The sequence below is a fragment of the Carex rostrata genome, chromosome 3, assembly GCF_964058835.1.
Source record: "Carex rostrata chromosome 3, lpCarRost1.2, whole genome shotgun sequence".
NCBI classification, from domain to species: domain Eukaryota; kingdom Viridiplantae; phylum Streptophyta; class Magnoliopsida; order Poales; family Cyperaceae; genus Carex; species Carex rostrata.
This window is the reverse complement of record NC_135920.1, coordinates 9,497,687-9,519,345: the sequence shown is the minus strand read 5'-3', so window position 1 is coordinate 9,519,345 and position 21,659 is coordinate 9,497,687. Positions and strand designations below refer to the sequence as shown.

At 35.2% G+C, this 21,659-nt stretch overlaps 3 protein-coding genes across 10 annotated transcripts; 2 read left to right on the top strand and 1 right to left on the bottom strand.

Annotated features, from left to right (window-relative positions):
• Nucleotides 1-1,531: 1,531 nt before the first annotated feature.
• On the bottom strand, nt 1,532-3,318 carry LOC144551349 (AT-rich interactive domain protein). The gene is made up of 3 exons (XM_078299295.1): nt 2,946-3,318; nt 2,447-2,578; nt 1,532-1,924 (listed from the first exon to the last, which is right to left on the bottom strand). The coding sequence occupies exons 1-3, from the start codon at nt 3,213-3,215 to the stop codon at nt 1,751-1,753; spliced, it is 576 nt and encodes a 191-aa protein (XP_078155421.1). The 5' UTR covers nt 3,216-3,318; the 3' UTR covers nt 1,532-1,750.
• A 4,787-nt stretch (nt 3,319-8,105) lies between these two features.
• LOC144551346 (uncharacterized) lies at nt 8,106-16,497 on the top strand. 8 transcript variants are annotated; one of them, XR_013510806.1, is made up of 15 exons: nt 8,106-8,504; nt 8,989-9,944; nt 10,038-10,219; nt 10,356-10,579; nt 10,673-10,741; nt 10,838-10,910; nt 10,992-11,136; nt 11,235-11,526; nt 11,689-11,803; nt 11,916-12,079; nt 12,221-12,295; nt 12,376-12,556; nt 13,061-13,127; nt 13,447-13,498; nt 15,784-16,497. XR_013510806.1 is itself a non-coding variant. In XM_078299290.1 (13 exons), the coding sequence occupies exons 1-13, from the start codon at nt 8,244-8,246 to the stop codon at nt 13,069-13,071; spliced, it is 2,748 nt and encodes a 915-aa protein (XP_078155416.1). In that variant the 5' UTR covers nt 8,106-8,243; the 3' UTR covers nt 13,072-13,366. The 8 variants fall into 8 exon arrangements, 2 of the variants coding, with proteins under 2 accessions (XP_078155416.1, XP_078155417.1); XR_013510805.1 differs by lacking the exon at nt 15,784-16,497 and adding an exon at nt 14,771-15,184; XR_013510804.1 differs by lacking the exon at nt 15,784-16,497 and adding an exon at nt 14,576-15,184.
• Nucleotides 16,498-18,865: 2,368 nt separating this feature from the next.
• On the top strand, nt 18,866-21,659 carry AHP2 (Tat-binding protein 1(Tbp-1)-interacting protein (TBPIP)). Its single transcript, XM_078300048.1, has 6 exons — nt 18,866-19,109; nt 19,236-19,261; nt 19,983-20,250; nt 20,745-20,815; nt 20,893-21,081; nt 21,450-21,659. The coding sequence occupies exons 1-6, from the start codon at nt 19,082-19,084 to the stop codon at nt 21,540-21,542; spliced, it is 675 nt and encodes a 224-aa protein (XP_078156174.1). The 5' UTR covers nt 18,866-19,081; the 3' UTR covers nt 21,543-21,659.

Below are 21,659 nucleotides of genomic sequence, written 5' to 3'. Positions count from 1 at the left end.
TGCACCACAAAACATGCTCAAACAATTAACCTTAAAAAATGCTCAAATAATTTTACAAAAGAAAAGGCTCAAAGAAACAAACAGTAAGAATGTCATTTATAGCACTCCAATAAAACTTCTGTGATGTTTTAAATTACATTGTACATAGTTGATTAGAAAATTATTGCTATCCGCTTTAACTATTAAATGACGAATATCCTCAATTTTGATCTAATGTTTGTTGATCGTCATTACAAATTAAGTTCTTTACAACATTCTAACTGATGTACTACTTTGTAGCACTTGCTTGTAGTTTGGTTGTTTTAAATGCCCCTTTCCCTCATGCATAACGCATATATGTGCAGCGTGCGGGGGAATTCTATCCCACAACCGGATATAAATAGCTTAAATATTTAATTACAATACTTCAAATAGCCCCTGACTCCAATACAAAGGAGCTCAAATTGTAAACCATCATGCACTATCCATGATCTGATTTTTGAACGACGTATTGCGTAGGCTGATGTACCGATTCTGCCGCATCTGGTCCGAACACGAACTGAGCCAACTCTTGCACTTGTTCATCTATTTCAACCTCGAATTCATGGGGGTCGAATCGTGACGTGGCCAATAGAAGCAAAGCAGCCATGGAGATGACAAGAAGAGGAGCAAATGATGAGAAGATATCTCTGAGGTAGAATACAAACAACATCTTAATTTTGTGGAACATAGAAATGAGAGACTATGAATGTGGATTTTTATCTTGCGGGCTAGAACTAGAAGGTACAAATAACAGAGCTTAATTTCCATATATATAGATATAGTTTCCCCTTTTTTTCTTTTCTTTCTTGTTTCTTTTCTTTTTGATGGGGTTTCTCGTGGGAGCCAGTCATGCAAGGTGCGGCAAAGAGGCATTGCAGAGAGTACTGAAATAGTGTTTTCTTTTTTAATTGCTTTGTGAGTTTGTCATGAAAAGATTTCGCAAAAGAAGCCGAGTTGTTGCATTCATTATGCTGTTCAACTGTTCTCTTCATATTCATATTGCTTATTTAATTGATTATTGCTTTTTTCCCCTTCCCTTGGGGAACTGAATTGCCTCTTTTATTTCCTGTCTGTAAATTTTCGTATCTCCGATCTCCAATAAAAGTAGAAACAAAGATACGCTCAAATAATTCAGAGAGATATATTAGAATTAGAAAATCCAACTCTGAGTGCCACCGTATATATGAACATGTTCGCTATTAATTGGGCAGCAGTAAGCTCCTTGACCAGTCAAATTTTGACAACCTAAAATTCCGTAGTGTAATATATCTCTTCTGCTTTTTATTTCCGTTTTCAATATTTATGAAGATCATTATTAGGCTTTCTCCTTTGTTCATGAAAAATAATTTTGAAGAAAAAAAATATCAATTAAAAGATCCTCACAAGATTACAGCTTCTTCTGCTTCTTTTTGCATTAAATTTGCAACACAAAGTTGGGTTATCACCGGTATGCAAAAGCACTGGAATTGGGAGTACTTTGTTCAGATAGGAAAGACACAATACCAAAACGTTTTGAAAGAAAAACCTTATCTGATAATTCCTATAATAAAGTTCAGAATTAAGTATGGAAAACAGTTGATGGAAGAGTACACTAAAAGCAAAAGGGAAATTCCATGGAACCTATATTATAATGCATCTTCCCCTATCACTACAAAATTATATAGACAGTGCAAATTTACATAACATTCCACTTGACAACATCCCAGTTGTGCTCCTCTTTGCAATTTAGCTACTCTAGAGGTGGGGCCACTTCAGTAGGGTTCTGTTCAAACACTTCAGAATTTGAGGAGTCAGATTCATCGAGCAACTCCGTCGACTGCTGAGACTCCTTGTAAGCCGGTGTTTCTCTGAAATCCGTTGCACCCTGGTTATATGTTGCAACAGCAACTCCACAAGCAATTACCTGTGATAACAGTAAATTGTCAGATTAAATACATATGGCTAGCTAGGTTTTTTTTTTTTGATCACTGCCCGTAGGCTTATGCCTAGCTAGTTAGTCGATGAAATCCACAGAATATGAGGTATCAAATATCAATGTAAGTACGTAACACCAGAAGTCAAATCAAGGAATAAGACTGCAATGAAGACAATTCCATTGAAAATTTAATATCAAGCCAAATTAGCCAGATAATCATTGCACCGGTTGTCAGGTGCTGTGGGTTGCTATGATATCCAGCTCGGTACTTGTCCAGTCCCTTGAATACCAGCAAGTGTTAGGCTTTTTGAACTCATAGCTCTGTTCATTTATACACCCCATTTAAAAACAACACGTATGAATAGTAAGTTAAACTGAACCTAATCACAGAAACTGGTTTTTGTTTGGGTATGATTTGTACCAGTACCAACTTTCAGCGGTTCTCCATGAACCTAACTCAGAAAAAGGAAGCTATTTAAAAAATATAATTAATAATTAATTAATTCTCACAGCAAAGACAATGCCAAAGGCCCACATATACTGCAAAAAAAAACCAAATGCATTCCATTGTGGCCCCTCCCAGAAGTTTGGCTCCAGTCCTTCCAGCTTTGGCATCGGCTCTTTTGATAGCTCCCACAATATCTGAAGCATAAACAACTTGTTTAATTCATACTAATACAGTGCAATTTTCAGAGAAATATGTACGGATCATAATATTTAAGTGGTGTACTAAAATGACTAGCAATATATTTTCTACTCGATTGCAAGCCGAATTCTCTGCTGCGAGTACAGGTTTTCATGGTTTCCAAAATGAAAAATATGCTAGTGGCTGCCTAAAGATAATTGAAATTTATGGCTGATTGAAATTCTAGTATTAAGTTTTACCGGTCAGTTGAGCAGGTAAGGGGCACTTTCAGTTTCAGGTTCTGGTATAAGTTCTACCAGTCACTTTTACACCTATGATGCTTTCTATGTACACACAAAAAGAAAAAGAAAAAGAATAAAGCACCTCTATCTCTTCATATTCTGGTCTGACGGCTCCTTCCTCCTCTGTAGTGGTAGTGGTAGTGGTAATCGGATCCTTCCTGACACGTTTATCAGGCCGGCGAGTGCGTGAAGAGACACCTCCTTCTCTCCTCGCAAGCATAACAACTGAAGCACTTCTACGCGGGAGATTTATAAGAGAGGGGAGCGAGCGGTTGGTAAGAGCTGAAATGCGGCGAGGGGGCCCGGTGATGGTATTCGTACCGGCTGTGAGGAGAGACATTGGGACAGACATGAGAAACAGAGAGAGCCTCTCACAGCTTCACTGGCTTGAGATGTCCGGGCAAATACAAGATAAGAACTTGTTACTCCTCTCCGTTTCTCCACAAACTGGAGACCTCATTTTAAAGCGATTTTTTTTATTTATAGCATTTTAAAAATTATAAATTAAATCGACGGTATCATGATTTGTGTTGAAAAATATTGAAAAAATACTATACATACCATCTATTTTTTTTCCCTTTTATTATAAACTTATTTAGTTAAGTCGATATAAAATTTTAAAAATAATCATAAATAACTATTAAACATTTAGAAATAGTAGAAGTTTGTTTCTAAGTTCATCGAGTTTCTCTGTGAACTCAATTTTAAAATTTATTTTATTGGTTTTAAACGACGAATACAAACTTTTGAAATTTTTATACCTCATCTTCATGTGAAAATTTTAAAATTTTGCGTTTAGTATAAAATCAAGTGGTCAAATTTAGAATGTTTATAAACTAATTTTAATACATTTATTTTTTGGACACCTTTTGACCACTTGTCTCTGTACAAAATTGATTTAAAATTTAAAATTTTTACATGTAAACGCATCACTCGTAAGGTAGAAAGATTTTGATGGTTTGAATTCGTCGTTTGAAGCCAATATGATAAGTTTAGAATTGAGTTCACAGAAGAGCTTGATGAATCTAGATCTACTCGTACATATAGCTCCAATAAAAATATATTGATCAATTTAATTTTTAAAATAATTAAATAATTAAAAAGAAATAGAAAAAGTATTAAGTTTTAGCGAATATATTGAATATTATAACATTTTTTTATAACAAAATTGAGTATTTTATACCGTTGTTTAGTTACCATCCTGATATTTCAAATTCACGCATTACCATTTTTTTTTTATAAAATTCAAAACTTACAATGTGTGCAAATTAATATAGCGTACCAATTTGGGTCAGTGCGCTTTACTGGTAGGCGCACCATATGTGTGTAGGGGTGTTCAAACGGTTCGGTTTAATCGGTTTTGGACCGAACCGAATTAGTTCGGTTTAAACAGTTCGGTTATTTCGGTTTATTGGATCGGTTCGGTTGGCTTTTCAAAACTGAATTATAACTTCGGTTCGGTTCAGTTTGAAAAATTTCAAAACCGAAATAACCGAACTGACCGAACTTTCATATAATATGAATTTGATCGGAACCACTCCGGTTTATTTTTTAATACTCCGGTTTATTTCTTAATCAATTGCTTTAAATACTTTGTTTATTTCTAAATATCTTAGTTTATTGCTTAATACTCCGATTTATTTCTTAATATACTTCGGTTTATTTCTTAATATACTTCGGTTTATTATAAATCAATTGTTTTAAATAAAAAAATTAATATATTTCGGTTTGAACCGAACAAACCGAAATAAAACTTCGGTTCGGTTTCAACCGAACCGAACCGATGAACACCCCTATGCGTGTGTCTGCTATGTTCTGTTCTCTGTTGGGGATTAATAAAAATAGTGGTGTGTAGTTCATATTAAACAGAGAAATTATAGATTCTAACTTGACTAAAAAATATAATTCAAATTAAATGCATATGTTTAGAAAATTTAAGTTTGTACTAAGTTTAAACTAAAAATTAGAATTCGACTTACTAAAAATTAAACACTCAACGAATCACATTGTACTAGAACATAGCTAGCAAATAAAACTTAAAAAATTACACTTGAACTGACAACAGAAAAAAAATATTGTTAATGGTCATTTGGTAATATAACCCCAGAAAAAATATACATTGAAAAAAATATATAGGGGGCGTTTGGTTCGTGCTACATATTATTCTAGGGAATTGAAGAATTTCAGAGAATGTGAGAGAAAACATCATTTCAAAAAATTATGAGTTTACTCAAAAAATTTCAGAAAATTGCTTTCAGGCCATGTCAAACTCAAAAATTTCAGAAAAATCCTCACATGTCAGTTTATACTTGAACTGGTAATGTGTTTTCTAGTAGTGGTGGTAAATACTTAAAATTCATTATCCTTCTCTTCGAATGTCTAAGTGAACCAAACTCAAACTATTAGGTACGTACAAGAAGAGGGAAAGACGGAAAAAATTAGATTTGTCGCGCGCTGGTGTGATTTTTGCAGAGCGGGAATGATAAAAATTCCGCCTTCATGATGACCATAAATTAGAAAATCAGAATAGCAATAAATTATTTATTACTGTATCTATTTCCATGTTAATTTTGTCAAATATAATAATCACATTCCAAGAAAATGTGATTAAAGGAAACTTGGAATATGATTACATGAAATTATCTCTTAAAAGTATGAACCAATAACTCCAAAAATTTGTAAGAAGTTCACGAATTCATAGTCATCCGTAGATAGGGCTGCAAACGAACCGAATCGAATCGAATCTGCCCTGGTTCGAATTCGAATTCGAAATTATTTCGAACCAAACCCAATTCGAAATTGAATCTATTTCAAACCTAAAAGGCTAGTTCGAATTTGGTTCGTTATAATTCGAACTGGTTCGATTTGATTCGAAATTAGTTCGAAATTGATAACAATTTATAACAATTTAATTAAATTGAGAGCAATTCGGGAAAGGGGAGAAGAAAGAGCAACTCTCAATTCGAATTCGAACTACGGGAAGGGGAGAAGAAGAAAAGCTCTACGGGGAAGAGGAGAAGAAAAGCAAGTTAAGTGGATAACTCCAGAACTTTTTAATTTAATAATATAAAAAAATATTGGCGTGTACAGAGCACCCACCGACTGATATAGACATATAGGGAAATAAATCTGCTACCATTCCAACCTACGATCTCAAATCCCAGCCATTGATTTATTGGAATGCAGAATCTCAAAAAAAGTTACTTTTCGGTACACGAATCCCAAAACAAATCAATAGTAGAGATTGAGATCACATGAACCTACAATCCGTAGGAATCGTAGCAGATTTATTTCCAGCCATATAGTAAAGGAGAGCATGAGTCTAAGAGATGACACGTGACAAGGTATGGCCAATATATGGGTCCATGTCAGGCAGCTTCTCTCCTCTTATCGGTGCAAATGCATTATTCTATTCCAATTCTAGCTATTGATTATTAAAACGAGGAGGAGAGGTCAGAGCCGGCTGCAAACGAATCGAACCCAAAAAAAATTCGCGAACTATCGAATCGAATCTGTTATGGTTTGAATTCGAAATTAATTAATTTCGAATCGAACTGGTTTGAATTAATTTTGAACCGAATTATTTTCGAATCGAATTTTTTTCAAACTTTTTCGAATCGAACTCGAATTGAATCACGAATCTCGAATTTTTTGTGCACCCCTATCCGTAGAGAAGGAAATTAGTCACGGCGTGATCAGTCACATCACGTGTGTCGATTATGTGATGTGACTCACATGTTGCATGACGCGACTGCATTCGAGTGAAAATTACACGCCATGTCACGTCACACCAATTAATCATGTCACATCACGTCACTGTATGAAACATAGAGTATTCAACTTTTTTTGGTACACATAGAATATCCAGGTTTATCTTTTATTGTAGATTTAGTGGCACTGATATTCATGCAGTATTGATTTTTATTTTCTCTAGTTTAGTCTAATGAATATTTGTAATTTGAATTTTTAAATTAATGTTAAATGTCTAACAGTATTTCTTAAAAAAAATTACAACATTATTTACTTATTTTGGAATTTTTCTATTTTTTTTCTATTTTTTCTGTACTTTCAACAATTTAAATTAAGATATAAACAAAAAGTTTGACGTGATTAATTTACGTCACGTCGCGTATGGTCACAACGTGACTACACGTGACGTGGCCGTTGAACACCATTTTGATCACGTCACTTCACATCACGTGAGCAAATCACGATGTATTTGTCACATCACGTCACGCCGTGCCACATATTTCTTTCTCTAGTCATTTGATAATATAATCTCCAACTGTCATCATCTTATACCGATAGTTGTTGGAACTATGTTTAGGTACCTTGACCAATATTTATTCTTACGACAATAATAAGTTCATATTGGTTCAGGTCGATTCTCATTTTCTAGTACGTTGTTAGAGTTATACCTCTAAAATTTAACCTCGACTCGATATTGAACATTTTTGAATGTTAGATATGGTAATAAGTACCCTTTGGTTCTTGCGATACCTCACCATCAAGATAAATGGCAATTTCAGTCATAATTGGTAGAAAACGGACAAAGCTAACAATTACAAATTTAAATTTAAATTAGAAAACTAGTACGTAATTTAAAAAAAAATAAAGGACTAAGCTGTAAAAAACTTGGGCTCAAGAGAGAGAATCTTGGAACAATCTGGTACACAAATCAGTATATGGCGCAATGACCCGGATTGATGTGCAGATCAGTCTGGCGAACACGATAAGTTCTGAATTTCAGAAAAAAAAAATAGTAATGTGAGAATTTTGAAATATGGAGGTGGTAACTATAGCAATATGGTTTGTGATATATTCGCAAATTATTCGTATTTTATTTGAATTTATGACGTTTTCAAAATGAACACTGAATAAATAAAAATGTACCATACATTTTATTTACAAATAAAATACAAATACAGAACGAAACTATTTATTTGTCATTGTGGTGGTTACTAAAAAAATTTTGGTACGTTAAATGATACACAATAATCTATAATTAAATATCCCCTTTATTTTTCTTTCAAGGCTTGTTCGGCTGTAACGTGAGAATGAGAATAGAAAGAGAAAATTTTTAAACCGAAATTTACTATTTACACGAGAAAAAAGTAAAAATTCAGTATTATTGAATTTTATTTTTCTCAGAACAGTATTTTATGGAGAATACTGTACGGGGTTAAAAGTCGCGTGTCCGCACCTGGGAAGTTGAGCGAGTCTGAGTGGGTCAATGTTGGTTTGTCGGGCTATTCCGACTCCGAGGGTATACACGTAACTGCTCTTCTAATCCCATCGAATTCATTGATTTGATTGAGCCCATCATCGACCCACTCCTTTCCTCTTCCGTTCCGATTCCGAAACCCTAACCCTAAGTTTCATGGCCGGACAAGATACCTCATCTCCCACCATATCTGGCGGTAAGCACCGTAGATCATCCGAGGTGCCCCGTGACGAATCATCCAAACGTCGGAAGCACCGCCACCGCCACCGCCATAGTCATCGCCATGGACGGGACAAGAAGGAGGATGATGCGGCCAAGACGATTGAAAATGAGATCGAGGAAGGAGAAATTCTTGATGATGCACAATCGGACGAAACTAAGCTACAAACATCGGATTCGGACTTTAAGAAGATTCCGGTCTGTTTTCTTGGATCTATTATTTCCCCTCCCCGCATGCTCTTATATTTGGCCTGAGGTTTAATAGGTTATTATTTCATTGCCCCTTAATTATTTGTTTAGAATGCCAATCAATGTCCATTTATCAATTTATCTCAGGATTATTATGGGTCATATAATTTATCTGATGATCAATAGAAGAAATAATATTCTATTTTGCTGTATTCACTTTGCAATTTTTCATTTTGGAAATCAACTGCTAATAACTTTTATGTCAGTAAATGTTCCTAAACGTTTCTTTATACCTCCTTACACCTTTTTTATTGGATATTATTTTCTAATAGAATACTTAAATTTCAATACCTATATATCACAATCCCTCCATGTTATGGTAATTGTGTGTTTCTTTGCCTCATTTTATCTGTTTCTTTTTCTTGTTTGATTCTTGAAACTTTTTTTTCCCAGCACACGTCTTGCCCTCTTCTTACTTTTCTTTTATATCCAGGAAGCTTCTACGGAGCTTGACAACACAAATGAGAATTCTTTGCCACTAGATGATAGTTCGAACTGTATAGAACATGATGCTGAGATGGTTGTAGAACATGATGCTGAGATGGTTGATACTCCCTCAGAGAAGGATAGTGCTTTGGGGAGTTGCCTTGATGCACAATCAAAAGGAGACAAAGTTAAATCACACAAGAGGAGAGAACATTCACATAAGGATAAGAAGAAGCGATCTGTATCTCCCTGTAGGTCCCAGGAGAGGTCTCCATCTCACCACAAAAGTCACCGTGACAAACAAATAGAGGATGAAATTCACAAGAGTCGAGATAAGCGTGATAGCATTGACAGCCGTGATCAGCATGGCATTCATAATGCACACAATAAACATGATAGCTACCACCGTCAAGACCGGCATGGGAGCCGTGACAAGCAGGACAGGCATGAGAGCTCTGACAGAATGGATATGGACGATAGCTTTGAGAAGCGAGATAGGCATGAGAGTGGTGACAGACGGGATCGGCATGATAGCCGTGACAGAAGGGATAGAGGCGGTAGCATTGAGAAGCGAGAAAGATACGCTAGTCGTGAGAGGCATGAGAACAGAGATGGGCGGGTCAAGCATGAAAGCCGAGAAAGAGAAAGAAGGGATAAATACGACCCTATTGCAGATCTAGAGAGGGAGCGTAGAGATAGAGAGAAGGAAAGAGAAAGACGTAGTAGTAGTGTGAGAGGGAGAGATGATGAGAGTCGAAGGGACCGGGATAACAGGGACCGGTATCATGATCGTAGAGTAAGGGATGATGAGAGACAAAGGGACAAAGGTGATGGCAGGGATCGGTATCATGACGATAGGGGCAGTGTTCAAGGTACAGATAATAGGGATTCTGATAGACGTAGAGATAGAGATAGAGATATGAAAGACAAGAGAGCAGAAGAAATTAGAGAAAATTCTATAAGGTAAGTTAATAGTATGTACTTGATTTTTACTGAGTTAGTTAGAGGAGTTTTTTTTTTTCCCTCAATTTCTCAGTGAATGTTGTATGATTGTAGGGAGGAGGAAGAAGAAGCTGATGATGAGCAGGAGAAAGTGGAGCCTCATTTGGTACAAGAGGATGAAGAAGAGAGAATCAAAGAAGAAAGCAGGAAGAGGAAGCAGGCTATTCTTGAGAAATACCGGCAAAAGCAGATGCAGAAGCAACAGGCTGAACCAGTACTTGATATTTTCAGCAAAGGTAATTTCCCTTTTATCTAGTTCATTGTAGTAGATGATATTAAAGAATCTGTCACAAAAAAATAGCGAATCTTTTTGGCATCATTGCATCTAATTTATTTGTTTTTTGTTTGGTCAATTGATTTCGCATTATGCAGATGAAAATTCATCCAAAGAGGAGGTAGTAGGAGTTCAGAATTCAAATGGAGGCAACATTAAGAGTCCAAAATTTGACGAGGAACCTGACAATGAACAGGATTCTTCGGATGTATATGTTGCTGACCGGTCATTTGCCCTGGACAAGTCTCCTAATCAGGAAGGTGCTCTGGCCAATGCGAAGGGCTCAGGTGGTGTTGCAGGGCTTGGAGAAGGCACTCCTAAGGTTTGCCTCCTTGTTACATATTTGGGCTTGCTAATTCGATATATCTTTCATTTTGTTGGTTGTTCACACATTCCTGTTTGTATTTTTCAACAGAGTGAGAGATCAGCAGACATGTTTAGTGATGATATGTTTGGTGATTCGCCGGCCAAAGTTCGTAAAGTGGTAAGCTTCAATCTTCCATTTTATAATTCTGTTTAGGTGATATTTCATTTTTTAACCTTGCTTTTCTTAAACATAACTGATTGACAACTGTAACAGGGCAAAATAGATGGATTGAAGATTGAGAGGAGTGATCTTAATGACAATTGGGATGATGCTGAAGGATATTATAGTAAGTTTGTTAAAAATCCTAATCGGTTTCTTTCAACAGCTTGCTTTCTTGTATTGATAGATTCTTTTGTCTGTTACCTAGGCCATCGCTTTGGTGAAGTGCTTGATGGACGATATGAAATTATCGCAGCTCATGGTAAGGGGGTTTTCTCTACTGTTGTTCGTGCGAAGGATCTGAAATCGGGGCAGGAAGTTGCCATTAAAATTATCCGTAACAATGAGACCATGTGAGTATATACTTTCTGTTGCAGGACCAATCAATTGATTTATTGGGTTATGTTAGTTGAATGATCTTTCTACTTTCATTTATTTTGTAATACAACAGGTACAAAGCTGGAATGGATGAGCTGGTGATACTAAAGAAGTTGGTGGGTGCAGATCCTGAGGACAGGCGTCACTGCGTCAGGTTCATCTCGAGTTTTAAGTACCGTAATCATCTCTGTTTAGTTTTTGAATCTCTCCATATGAATCTTCGTGAGGTTTTGAAGAAATTTGGTCGGAACATTGGCCTAAAACTAACTGCCGTACGGGCCTATGCTAAGCAGCTCTTCATTGCTCTGAAACACTTGAGGAATTGTGGTGTCTTGCACTGTGATATCAAGCCCGACAATATGCTGGTACTATTTTATATTAGGCATCAGTAAATTTTAATATCAAGGTGTAGTCCCATTTATATCTCAGAATCTGGTTAACATATCCTCTGAAATAAGAGCTTTAAGAAAACTATTGCCACTTACCAATTTGGGGATTTTTTCAATTAAAATTTATAATCTGTGCAGGTAAATGAGGCCAAGAATGTACTGAAGTTGTGTGACTTCGGCAATGCCATGTTTGCTGGTAAGAATGAGATCACACCGTACCTTGTAAGCCGGTTTTATCGTGCTCCTGAAATAAGTGAGTTCCAAATCCCTCTTTCCTTTTCTTTTTTTTCTTGACACTCGATGTTTGCCTTACAATAAGTGTTGTTTAGATTGTAAAAACTGGTGTCTGTTCTTAATTTTTGCAGTTCTCGGGTTGCCTTATGATCATCCTTTGGACATATGGTCGGTGGGCTGTTGCTTATATGAACTTTATACTGGTAAGGTATTATTTCCGGGCCCTTCAAATAATGACATGCTTCATCTTCACATGGAATTGAAGGGTCCTTTCCCCAAGAAGATGCTACGCAAGGTGAGAAATTTTTAAAATGTGTCAGTTTCAACAACTATAGATTAAGTTCCACTATGATCCATAATGTTTCTCTTCAGGTCAAACTCTGACATTTGTAGTTTAAGCTTTCTGAACGATCTCTGTCATTTTGATTACTAACAGGCTGGCTTTGTGGATCGGCACTTCGACCAAGATTTGAATTTTCTTGCAACAGAGGAGGATCCTGTAACTAAGAAGGTTAGTTTTGAAAATTTGATATTTTTGACTGTTTATTCTTTTTTGGTTATAACAATCATGTTTGAATTTCTCTTTTATAGATGGTGAAACGACTACTTTTAAATGTCAAGCCGAAGGATATTGGTGCTCTTATTTCAAGCTTTCCTGGTGAAGATGCAAAGTTGCTTGGAAATTTTAAAGATCTCCTTGAAAGGATATTTATGTTAGATCCTGAAAAGAGAATGACAGTATCTCAGGCTTTGAGCCATCCATTCATTACTGGCAAGTGAAACTAGAGAAAGTTACTAATTTTTCTGATACTATAGTTGAGCTTTAGTCTCTTGCTTGTAATCTTTAAATTACAGTTCTGTCCTTGGAGGTTCTTTTGGTTGAAGCATGGAAAGATGACTTGACTTGAAGGACCTCTTCTTGCAAGCATCTTTAGCAGTTAACTCTGGAGATGTGTCCTGTTTCTTGTAAGATAACTTGCCATGGAGGCGCGTTTTATTTCAATCTATTGTACAATTTTTCTTTCATTATAAACTCCTGAAGGTTAATAGTTGGAGAAAATAATGTTGCACAAGGTTCCTGTGGTATGTGGAAGTCATTAGTTGCTCTTATTATATTTATATATGATGTTCTGTGCTGAGAGTGCTATGCTTTGAAGATTTTTTTTTTGTGAAAATGGAATTTACAAACAATTTTCTAATCATTTTCTGTTCTTATTTTATCTCTCTGTTATCACTTTTATGTGCCCTAGAGATTCTAATATCTTCTTTAATTCAGGGTCTCTCTGACAGGGAAGTGCGGGAACTGACACTGTTTTTAGGTGCCAAAGGGCAACAAAATGAAGGTACCCTGGTTTGATTGCTGGGTAGCTTACATTTGATTACAGTATATAGTTAAGCACTTGTAGTTATTTTATTTGTTTTTTTTATTTTTTTTAGTCCTCCCAGTACGTTAGTTTGCAATTGCAATGGGAAATACCATATTAACTCTGATGATGTGTTTGATTTTCCATCTTTCATGCTTGAGACTTTAATGGAGCATGACTGAAGATTCTATTTGAAAGAATTTGAACTAACAAACATAGTTGTATAGTGCAACTCTAAAAATGTTTTTTCTGGTTTGACTTTCCTGTATTAAGTCCAATTTTACTTTCTTTGTCAAAGCAATTTGGAGTTGGGAGTTTCTGGAAGGGTCACTGCTGATATAATTAGTAAGGTAATTTTATTATAAGAGATGCTCTGCTATTTATAGTTTTGTTACTATATTACTGTTGAGCAATCATTTGCTTTCAATTTAGTTTGGATTACTGTTTCCATGTCCTGACGTTCATGTATTTTCATTTTTAGGTTTATACTAGTCTGTAGCTGCTCAAGTAAGTTCCTTAACTCCCAAACTATTTTCTATTTTTGGTTTGAAAGAGCACTCACTGTCCGATTTGTCTGTAGGTGTTCTTTCCGTTTTTGTTATTATTATAAGCATGATATACTATATGAGGAGGGATCCAATTACACCCTTTTTTTGTGACACCGGATTACACTCTATGTTTTCAAAGTCCAAACAGTCGATCCAAATCGTTCAATATGATGGATATGTTAAAGAGGAGGGTTCAAATGCCTCCATCATGCCTCCATTTTTTAAAACTTAAATAACTCAAAGTTTAAAACTTAAACGTCAAAATAAAACTGTTAGATGTGATCTATGTTATTCTCTCTGTGTCCATAAAAAATTATCACATTTTGATTTTGCTTTTATATGAATCAATAAGATGAAAAATTAACGTCTAAAAATTATCACATTAGTATACATTTTTACAAGCTTGAGATGACAACCAAAACAAAGTTGAAATGTCATAATTTTCTACACGTGCATAGATAAAATGATGTAGTTCATATCCAACGGTTTTATTTTGAATTTTAAGATTTAAATTTTGAGTTATTAAAGTTTTTAAAAATAGAGGCACGATGGAGGCTCAAAAAATGGAGGCATTTGAACCCTTAAAATGTGCTTGTAGATCAAATTTTATATTTTTCTGAATTTTTTTGCAAATTTATTCAGATGGGTACAAAAATTCAATGGTCTGAATATAGCGATTTTGTTAAATACTTAATAATTAGTAAAAAAAATTCAAAAAATGTAAAATTTGATCTGCAAGCACATTTTAACATATCCATTACGTTGAACGGTTTGGATGACTTTGAAATTTAAAAACTTTGAAAATGGAGAGTGTAATTCGGTGTCACCAAAAAAGGGTGTAATTGGATCCCTCCCTCATACTATATTAAATCTATATAGGGGGAGAAATGTGCTTGTTTTGCAACTCTTAAACATCTGTGAACATATTTTGGACTGTGTTCACGGCAAACCTCTGAAGTATAGTGCTTAGTGAATATGTTCAATTTTTTGTTTACAATTAACCATGTTGAAGCAGTACATGGTTGCAACCTCACTATTATAATGACTTCTCTTATGCAAATTGGGCAACCTAAGGTTGGATTCCAACTATAGCCTTGATCTTCATGGTGAGCAGTGATTGTACATGTAAGAAATCTAGTTTTGGGAACATCAAGAGACTTGAAAATTTTATGCATTGGAACCAAACCTACGTAGTTTCTACACAGCCTGTCCCAAGCAAGGAAAAAGGAGGAGGGTAGTGATAGGTGTGGCGAGCCAACGTAAAATACCACCTCTTTATGGAAATGAAACCCTCCCAAATACTCCGGTTGGGTTTCATTTCTAGTCTACCCCAACTTGTTTGGGACTAAGCATTTGTTTTTTGGCCTCTGGATCTCAACAGATGAGCAAAATAGTTCCCATTCACTAAGTTTTGTTGTGCTCCTAGTGCTCCTAGTGCTCATGTCTGTGATTATTAGTAGTTCACATTTGGCTTTAGGGTGTTGTAGCTCTGTATGCTCTTTAATTATGTTTATTGTAGTTTAATTTCTAATAACCCTCCTGCAGTGCACAATTTACTTGCCCTGTTTGAAGTTTATAAAATATAAAACGTTTTATGTTATGCCTGAAACCTGGTAACCGCTTTTCTGTAAGAGTCTTGGATGTAAATTAAGTCATTCAATCCTAGTCAGGTAGCTTTAAAGTACACATAAATATGTAGTTATTCCTATATTAGTACTTGTTCTGTGGCACTGTTTGTAGTTATTCCCAATATATCTAGTAGTAAATGTCGCCTCATACCAACTTTTGTTCCAAACCTTGGATCCTTGTGTTAGCTTGTCTCTAATGTCAAGTGCCTCCTTATTGCACCTTTATGATTTGTGTTTGAACTCCCAGGGACAGAACACATAATAGAATTAATAACTAGAATTACCGGGAATGGGATAATACTTTACCAAACTCGCAAGGGTTCTACTTGTAAAAATAAAGGGAAACGTGAAGTTCCAGATGTAGTCCAGAGAACTTGGGTTGTACACTTGTGTATCATTTGGTGTAACTTGAAAACTTGAGCTGTTTCAAAAATTGGCAGATCAAGCTTATTCACTTAGGTGACCAAATAATATCCAAATTGCACCAAATTTGTTACACGACCGGAGCTTTGGAGAACATACAAATAATTTACCCTTTTTGGGATTCTGATAACCATTTTATGGGTTGTTGTGATTGTGATACAAATATGGCTTGTCAATATGCTCCTTCCATTTCTATATTGTACAAAGTTTGTGGGACCTGAACAGTGTACAGCTGTCATTAAACCCATAACAGTGGAATTTATTTTCTTGCATTGTTGTTTCTCATGTGCTTTCTTACAATGGCCTCTTATATTGGTGTTATAGCGTGAAGTATTGAGTTTAGGCAACCTGTGTTTTGTTGGCCTAGAGGTGCTTTATTTGGAATTTGTGACTCTTTCTCAGTTGTTGCTAACTTGCTATGTTGTTTATTTAGTTATTAAAAGCTATCATATCTTTACTGCAAGAGCAATATTGAAGGATGTTATTTTGCTGTTATGTTTCTTTCCTGCCATGTATGATAGTTTTGTTGTTGATGATTTGGTTTATTACAGAGTTGTGGTTTAGAAGTGTAAAGAGTGCCTCTGGTAGTACTCAGTGTTAGTTGTTTGCCCCAATGTATCCAGTAATGAAAAAGTGCATTTGAGATGCAAGTCTCAAATTGCCTGAGGTGCACTGAGCTGACTCTCTTGATTGACATAATATATAGCTTGTATATTGCAATATTTTCATGTGGACCTTCATTTTTATCAATCATTTATATGATTATTAGTACCAGGTGACAGAATATTATGTGAAAAGGCAAGTATTTATCTTATTTCTTATTCGTGTCATTGTAGGTCATAATTTATCATAAAAGTTACAGCAATCATGCATACTTATGTTTGAAATTTTTATTATGATTTACCTTATTGGAGTTATTCTGATATTCACAATTTCCTGTAAGTTGGTCTCTGTCTGCATAATAATGAGTATAAGGAAAAGAATTATTGAATTTTAAGGATGATGAGTAGCCAGTATTAGTCTTGAGGAGGGTTCAAATGTCTTCATTTTTTGTGCCTCCATTATGCATCCATTATTAAAAACTTAAATAACTCAAAGTTGAAAACTTAAACGTCAAAATAAAACCGTTAGATGTGATTTATGTTATTTTCTTTGTATGCCGATAAAAAATTATCACATTTTTATTTTGCTTTTATGTGAATTAATAAGTTGAAAAATCAACGTCTAGAAATTATTTATATCAGTATACATTTTTACAAGTTTAAGATGACAATCAAAATAAAGTTGAAATGTCATAATTTTTTACACGTGTATAGATAAAATGATATAGTTCATATCCAATGGTTTTATTTTGAATTTTAAGATTTAAATTTTAAGTTATTAAAATTTAAAAAAAATAAAGACACGATGGAGACAAAAAATAGAGACATTTGAACCTCTTCACAAAAAATAGAGACATTTGAAACCCCTCATTAGTCTTTAACACAAACTAGGTCACAATGGCCTTTGCTTCACCGATTAAACACAGAAAGGTGTTGAGAAGCGCTCCCCTTGGAAATCACGCTGGCCTAACTAATCAGAAGGCATGCTGCTTGGACTGCATTGCTTCGTAGTTCAACTAGCCTTCCACGGGTTTTCATCAAAAAAATTGCCTTCGTCGGAAATAAATCTGCTGTTATTCCAATGGAATAACATGAACCTGTTATCCTGATTCCAACCGTCCAAATTTGTCCATACTTGTATCCACCTTTGGCAAACACTAGAAGGATCCATTTGTAACATCAACACCCACGTACAAAATTTAGCTTGTGCGGTCTATTAAGTTTAAAGCAGCTGTGCATGGATACCTGAAGAAGAAGATGGTTGGCAGCCAATATTATTGTCTTGTGATCTCGATTAATGAATGTACAAGACCCTTGACGAACTTAATCACGTGGTCTTAAATTTGGAAGACTCCTAGCAACAGAGCTGGAGATGGGAGTGAGATTGAACCAAGGAGAAACTCATCTTTCCTCTTAACACATGGAAAGTAAGAGAGGGAAAGAAAACCAAGAAAATAGCAAATATTAGACGAGATCCAGCCTGTCTATTCCTAATTCTGAGCAAAAGTCCAATTCCAGGTTTCATCTGAAATTGAAGTTGGAAGAGTACTCTAATTATATCATTTTGCTGAAGAAGCAAAAAGTTTGTGATTGCTTTCAATATATGATATTTAGCAACTATTAATATGAAGTATACGGTCAGCTATCCGGAAAACCAAGTTCCCTTTTATGAGAACTAAAGCATTCCCTTTTATGAGAACTACAGCGATAATTGTAATTTCCAACTCCACTGATGGATGAATCCTGCTTAGTAACTTGTGAGTATAGTGTGTTTTCGAGGCAAGTATAATCAAGTATAATCAAGTATAATCAAGTATAAAGCAGTATAAAGCAGGGAAATGAGAGGGTTCGCTACATTTATGAGCATATAAAGCAGGAAACAAATGTTTGCCAACGCTCATGCGTGTGCGAAAGTACTATATGCAAGTTAAGGCATGCACTGAAGAGATCCAGTCCGTCTATTCTTGTTCACAACATTTTTCTTTTAATTTCTTATTTATACAAATCACCATCAATACCTTTCTGATTTTTTTCTGAACCTTGTTAAAACTCGGAGTAACTGCACTAAAATTTAAGCATACCGAAGTTGTACTCGTGCGTTATTTTTTTTTAGCTTAGAATAATTTCGAAGTGAAAAAAGTGTGGAAAAGCCACCTAGTACCTGATCATGGAAATCTGCTCCAGTGCACACGCTTCCGTTTGCAAGAGCATCTAACAGGTCAGTTGCACTGCCCAAAACTTTGTTTTTTTTTTTGAGGAAAAGCCCGTATCCTCCCTGGTACCTGACTTAACACAATTGAAATAGACGACCCAGATTTAATTTCAGCCGGTGCCTACTAGGGATGGCGTAGGGGGGTAGTATTATTTTTTCTTTGAAATTCGTGCAAAGTTAAACGTCCAATTTAACGCCGTCCGATTTAATTGTACTCAGTCAGGTAACCTGAGGGGATGTGAATTCATTAAGATGGCCCACTATGCGGCATGTTCCCTGTGTCTTTGGTGCGACATCTTCTGTGCGATTTTTCTTTTCGAAATTAAGCAGTGTGAACACGCACCAGAGAACCTAAGTTCACAAAAATTTGGGCGGGAAAATTACAATAAAAACTCAGAAAAGATGCAGTAAGATCGCCGCTTTGATGCAGAAATCTTTTTAAACTAACTTGAGTTCCTATTTGTTCCCTTTCTGATTATCTATTTCAGCGTTAGCTGTTGAGTGAGCGAGAAGGGTAGAGATGGCGCCTAAATCAGACAGCGTCGAAGGTATTTTCCTCGCATTGAATCTTCCGGTAATTCAACTTTGGTACTGTCCCATGGATTCTTTCCGGTAGCTTCGATTCTCTAAATCAGCGTTTCTGATTTTATCTCTGTACTATTTTTTTTGTTCAGGTATCGTTCTAACGTTCGTGAATGAGGTACATCTTTTTTCCTTTTCTTCGATTGAATTGTATTGAGCTTGACCTGGATAGTTGTTCGGCATTTGACTATTATCTTTTGATGAAATTTGTTGTTTATCTTGTTATTTTGAATTGTTTGGATAGCAGCATAACTATATTTGGCCCCTTTATAATCGGTCCTGAAAATTGCTTTCTCATACTATATCTGGCCCCTTTAGAATATCTTGTGAGTTTGGAATCTGACTAGCTTCATCATGTATTCTGATATTAAGTCACAAATTGCACTATGTACTGGACTTGGTTTGCATCTAGTACTGAGACTTCTTTTACAATTTAAAGTTTTTGCAAACAATCTGATTAGATTGATTTCATGTTCATTTTTTTTAATAGAAGCTTATAATTTTACATTTACTATTTTTCTGAAGTAGGCTGTGAGATGTATTGATTGAATATTGGCCTGGTAAATCAGATGTTATTTTGTCTACATATATTCAAAAGTATTTTCCTAAATTAAATGAATTTTGTGTTTCTTACAAATTTTGTTTAGCTTCTAGACTTCTAGTCCATCCAAACTGCTAAATTTACAAATGAGGCAATCAAAAAGTCTGTTTTCTGCTCATTTGCAACATCGCAATGACACATACAAATAGAGCTAAAAAAGGAAACCAACTACTATATAACCATTCATGGTTGAAAACATTTGGCATTAATATGATCGCTTGTTGTTTCCAATTTTCAGCAAAATAGACCCCTAAATGTGCAAAATGTAGCGGATGCATTGCAAAAGTTCAATCTAAAGAAGACGGCAGTGCAAAAATCTCTTGATGCATTAGCTGACAGTGGTCAAATCTCTTTTAAAGAATATGGTAAACAAAAGATATACTTGGCAAGGCAAGACCAGTTCAAGATACCAAATCCACAAGAGCTGGATCAAATGAAGAAGGAAAATGCTAATTTACAAGATGAGCTAGCTGCTCAAAAGAAAGCTACAAGTGAGGTTGAAGCAGGTAAGAAGAATATGATTTGTGCCCCTGGGAAAACTTGTAACACCATTTATGCATTTTAAATATGAACAGTCTCAGGCGTGCCCCTTTTCTTCTTTTTCTAATAGCTGAATTATCCCCAAAAGAAAATGGTAAATTACAAGAATGCATGGGGAGAATAGGTGCAGTATATAGTGAGGAACAGTAATGTGGATATGTTTGTAAAGGAATAAGGGATTCAAGGATGTGGTGTTTCAAGCGGAGATAACAAAAAGAAAATATTTGAACTGAAAAATCTTTTCAGGCTATTGAGAGGAAGAATTAAAAAATCTGGCATCCTATTGAGAGAGTGTGTTTTATCAGTATTTCTGATGCTTTTAATGAGCTCATTTGTATTTTCATGTTTTAAGGTTATGAAGGGAAAATATATTATTTGAGGAGTACATGGGAAATTTGTACTGCTACCAAAATTTTCTATGTATAATGTTTTTTCTTAACAAAGGATATCTATAATGCAGAAATCCGCACTCTCCAATCGAACTTGACCTTGGAGGAGATCAGTTCTAAACAGGCTAAATTAGAGAGTGAAGTAAGTACTATTTTATCATACAAAAACCTTAAAAGGAAAAGAAAACAACAATGTGATGATTCATGCATTGTAATTAGGTAAAAGAAATGATGGAAAAGCTAAAGAAACTACAAAGCGGGGTTGTTATGGTTAAACCAGAAGATAGGAAGGTCATTGAAGATTCCTTTTATGAGAATGTGAATCAATGGAGAAAGAGAAAAAGAATGTTCAAGGAGATTTGGGATACTATCACAGAAAATTCACCTAAGGATCAGAAAGAATTTAAGGTTGCCTCTGTATTTTCATCTGAATTTTGCTGCTTGTTTAGACTTATTTTGCTCGGTCCTAATTGTTTTTAACTGTATGGCCTGGCTGGAAGTGTACTAAAAGATGCAAAAAAGTTGGATGCTTCTGATTCTTCTGCTAACCACCAATAAAGCACAAGCCAAACGAAATGGTTTAAAAATAGGAAAAAAATAGAAGAAGATATGCTGAGCCTGTTGCCAGGGCTGGTATTTGCCTTTCTGCACCAATATTTTTTAGGATATATGTTTGAAACTGAGATTTGAAATGTTTATATCCAAGATTGGACTAAATTTTTGATGCTGTATCTATATATTTATTTTTCTTGTTTTCAAATAATGTGTCTTTACAGGAGGAACTGGGTTTGGAATATGACGAGGATGTTGGGGTGAGCCTGCAGTCCTATACAGATTTATTGTCGAACAAGAAGAGAAAACTGTCTTAAATTCTCAATTAGGTTTTCATATCCCAGGTTAAATTGACATTTATTTTTAGTTTATAAAGTTAAGTTCTTGTGCAGTAGGTTGGACATATAGTTATGGGCCTTTAGTTTTTACAACTC

Coding starts and splice junctions, on each gene's coding strand:
- LOC144551346 (XM_078299290.1), top strand. CDS start 8,244: ATGGCCGGACAAGATACCTCATCTCCCACCATATCTGGCGGTAAGCAC. Junction 11,137..11,234: donor ATCCGTAACAATGAGACCAT/GTGAGTATATAC, acceptor GTAATACAACAG/GTACAAAGCTGGAATGGATG. Junction 12,296..12,375: donor AGGATCCTGTAACTAAGAAG/GTTAGTTTTGAA, acceptor TCTCTTTTATAG/ATGGTGAAACGACTACTTTT.
- LOC144551349 (XM_078299295.1), bottom strand. CDS start 3,215: ATGTCTGTCCCAATGTCTCTCCTCACAGCCGGTACGAATACCATCACC. Junction 2,579..2,945: donor CAGAATATGAAGAGATAGAG/GTGCTTTATTCT, acceptor TTTATGCTTCAG/ATATTGTGGGAGCTATCAAA. Junction 1,925..2,446: donor CCTTTGGCATTGTCTTTGCT/GTGAGAATTAAT, acceptor CTGTTATCACAG/GTAATTGCTTGTGGAGTTGC.
- AHP2 (XM_078300048.1), top strand. CDS start 19,082: ATGGCGCCTAAATCAGACAGCGTCGAAG. Junction 19,110..19,235: donor TAAATCAGACAGCGTCGAAG/GTATTTTCCTCG, acceptor TTTTTTGTTCAG/GTATCGTTCTAACGTTCGTG. Junction 19,262..19,982: donor TTCTAACGTTCGTGAATGAG/GTACATCTTTTT, acceptor TCCAATTTTCAG/CAAAATAGACCCCTAAATGT.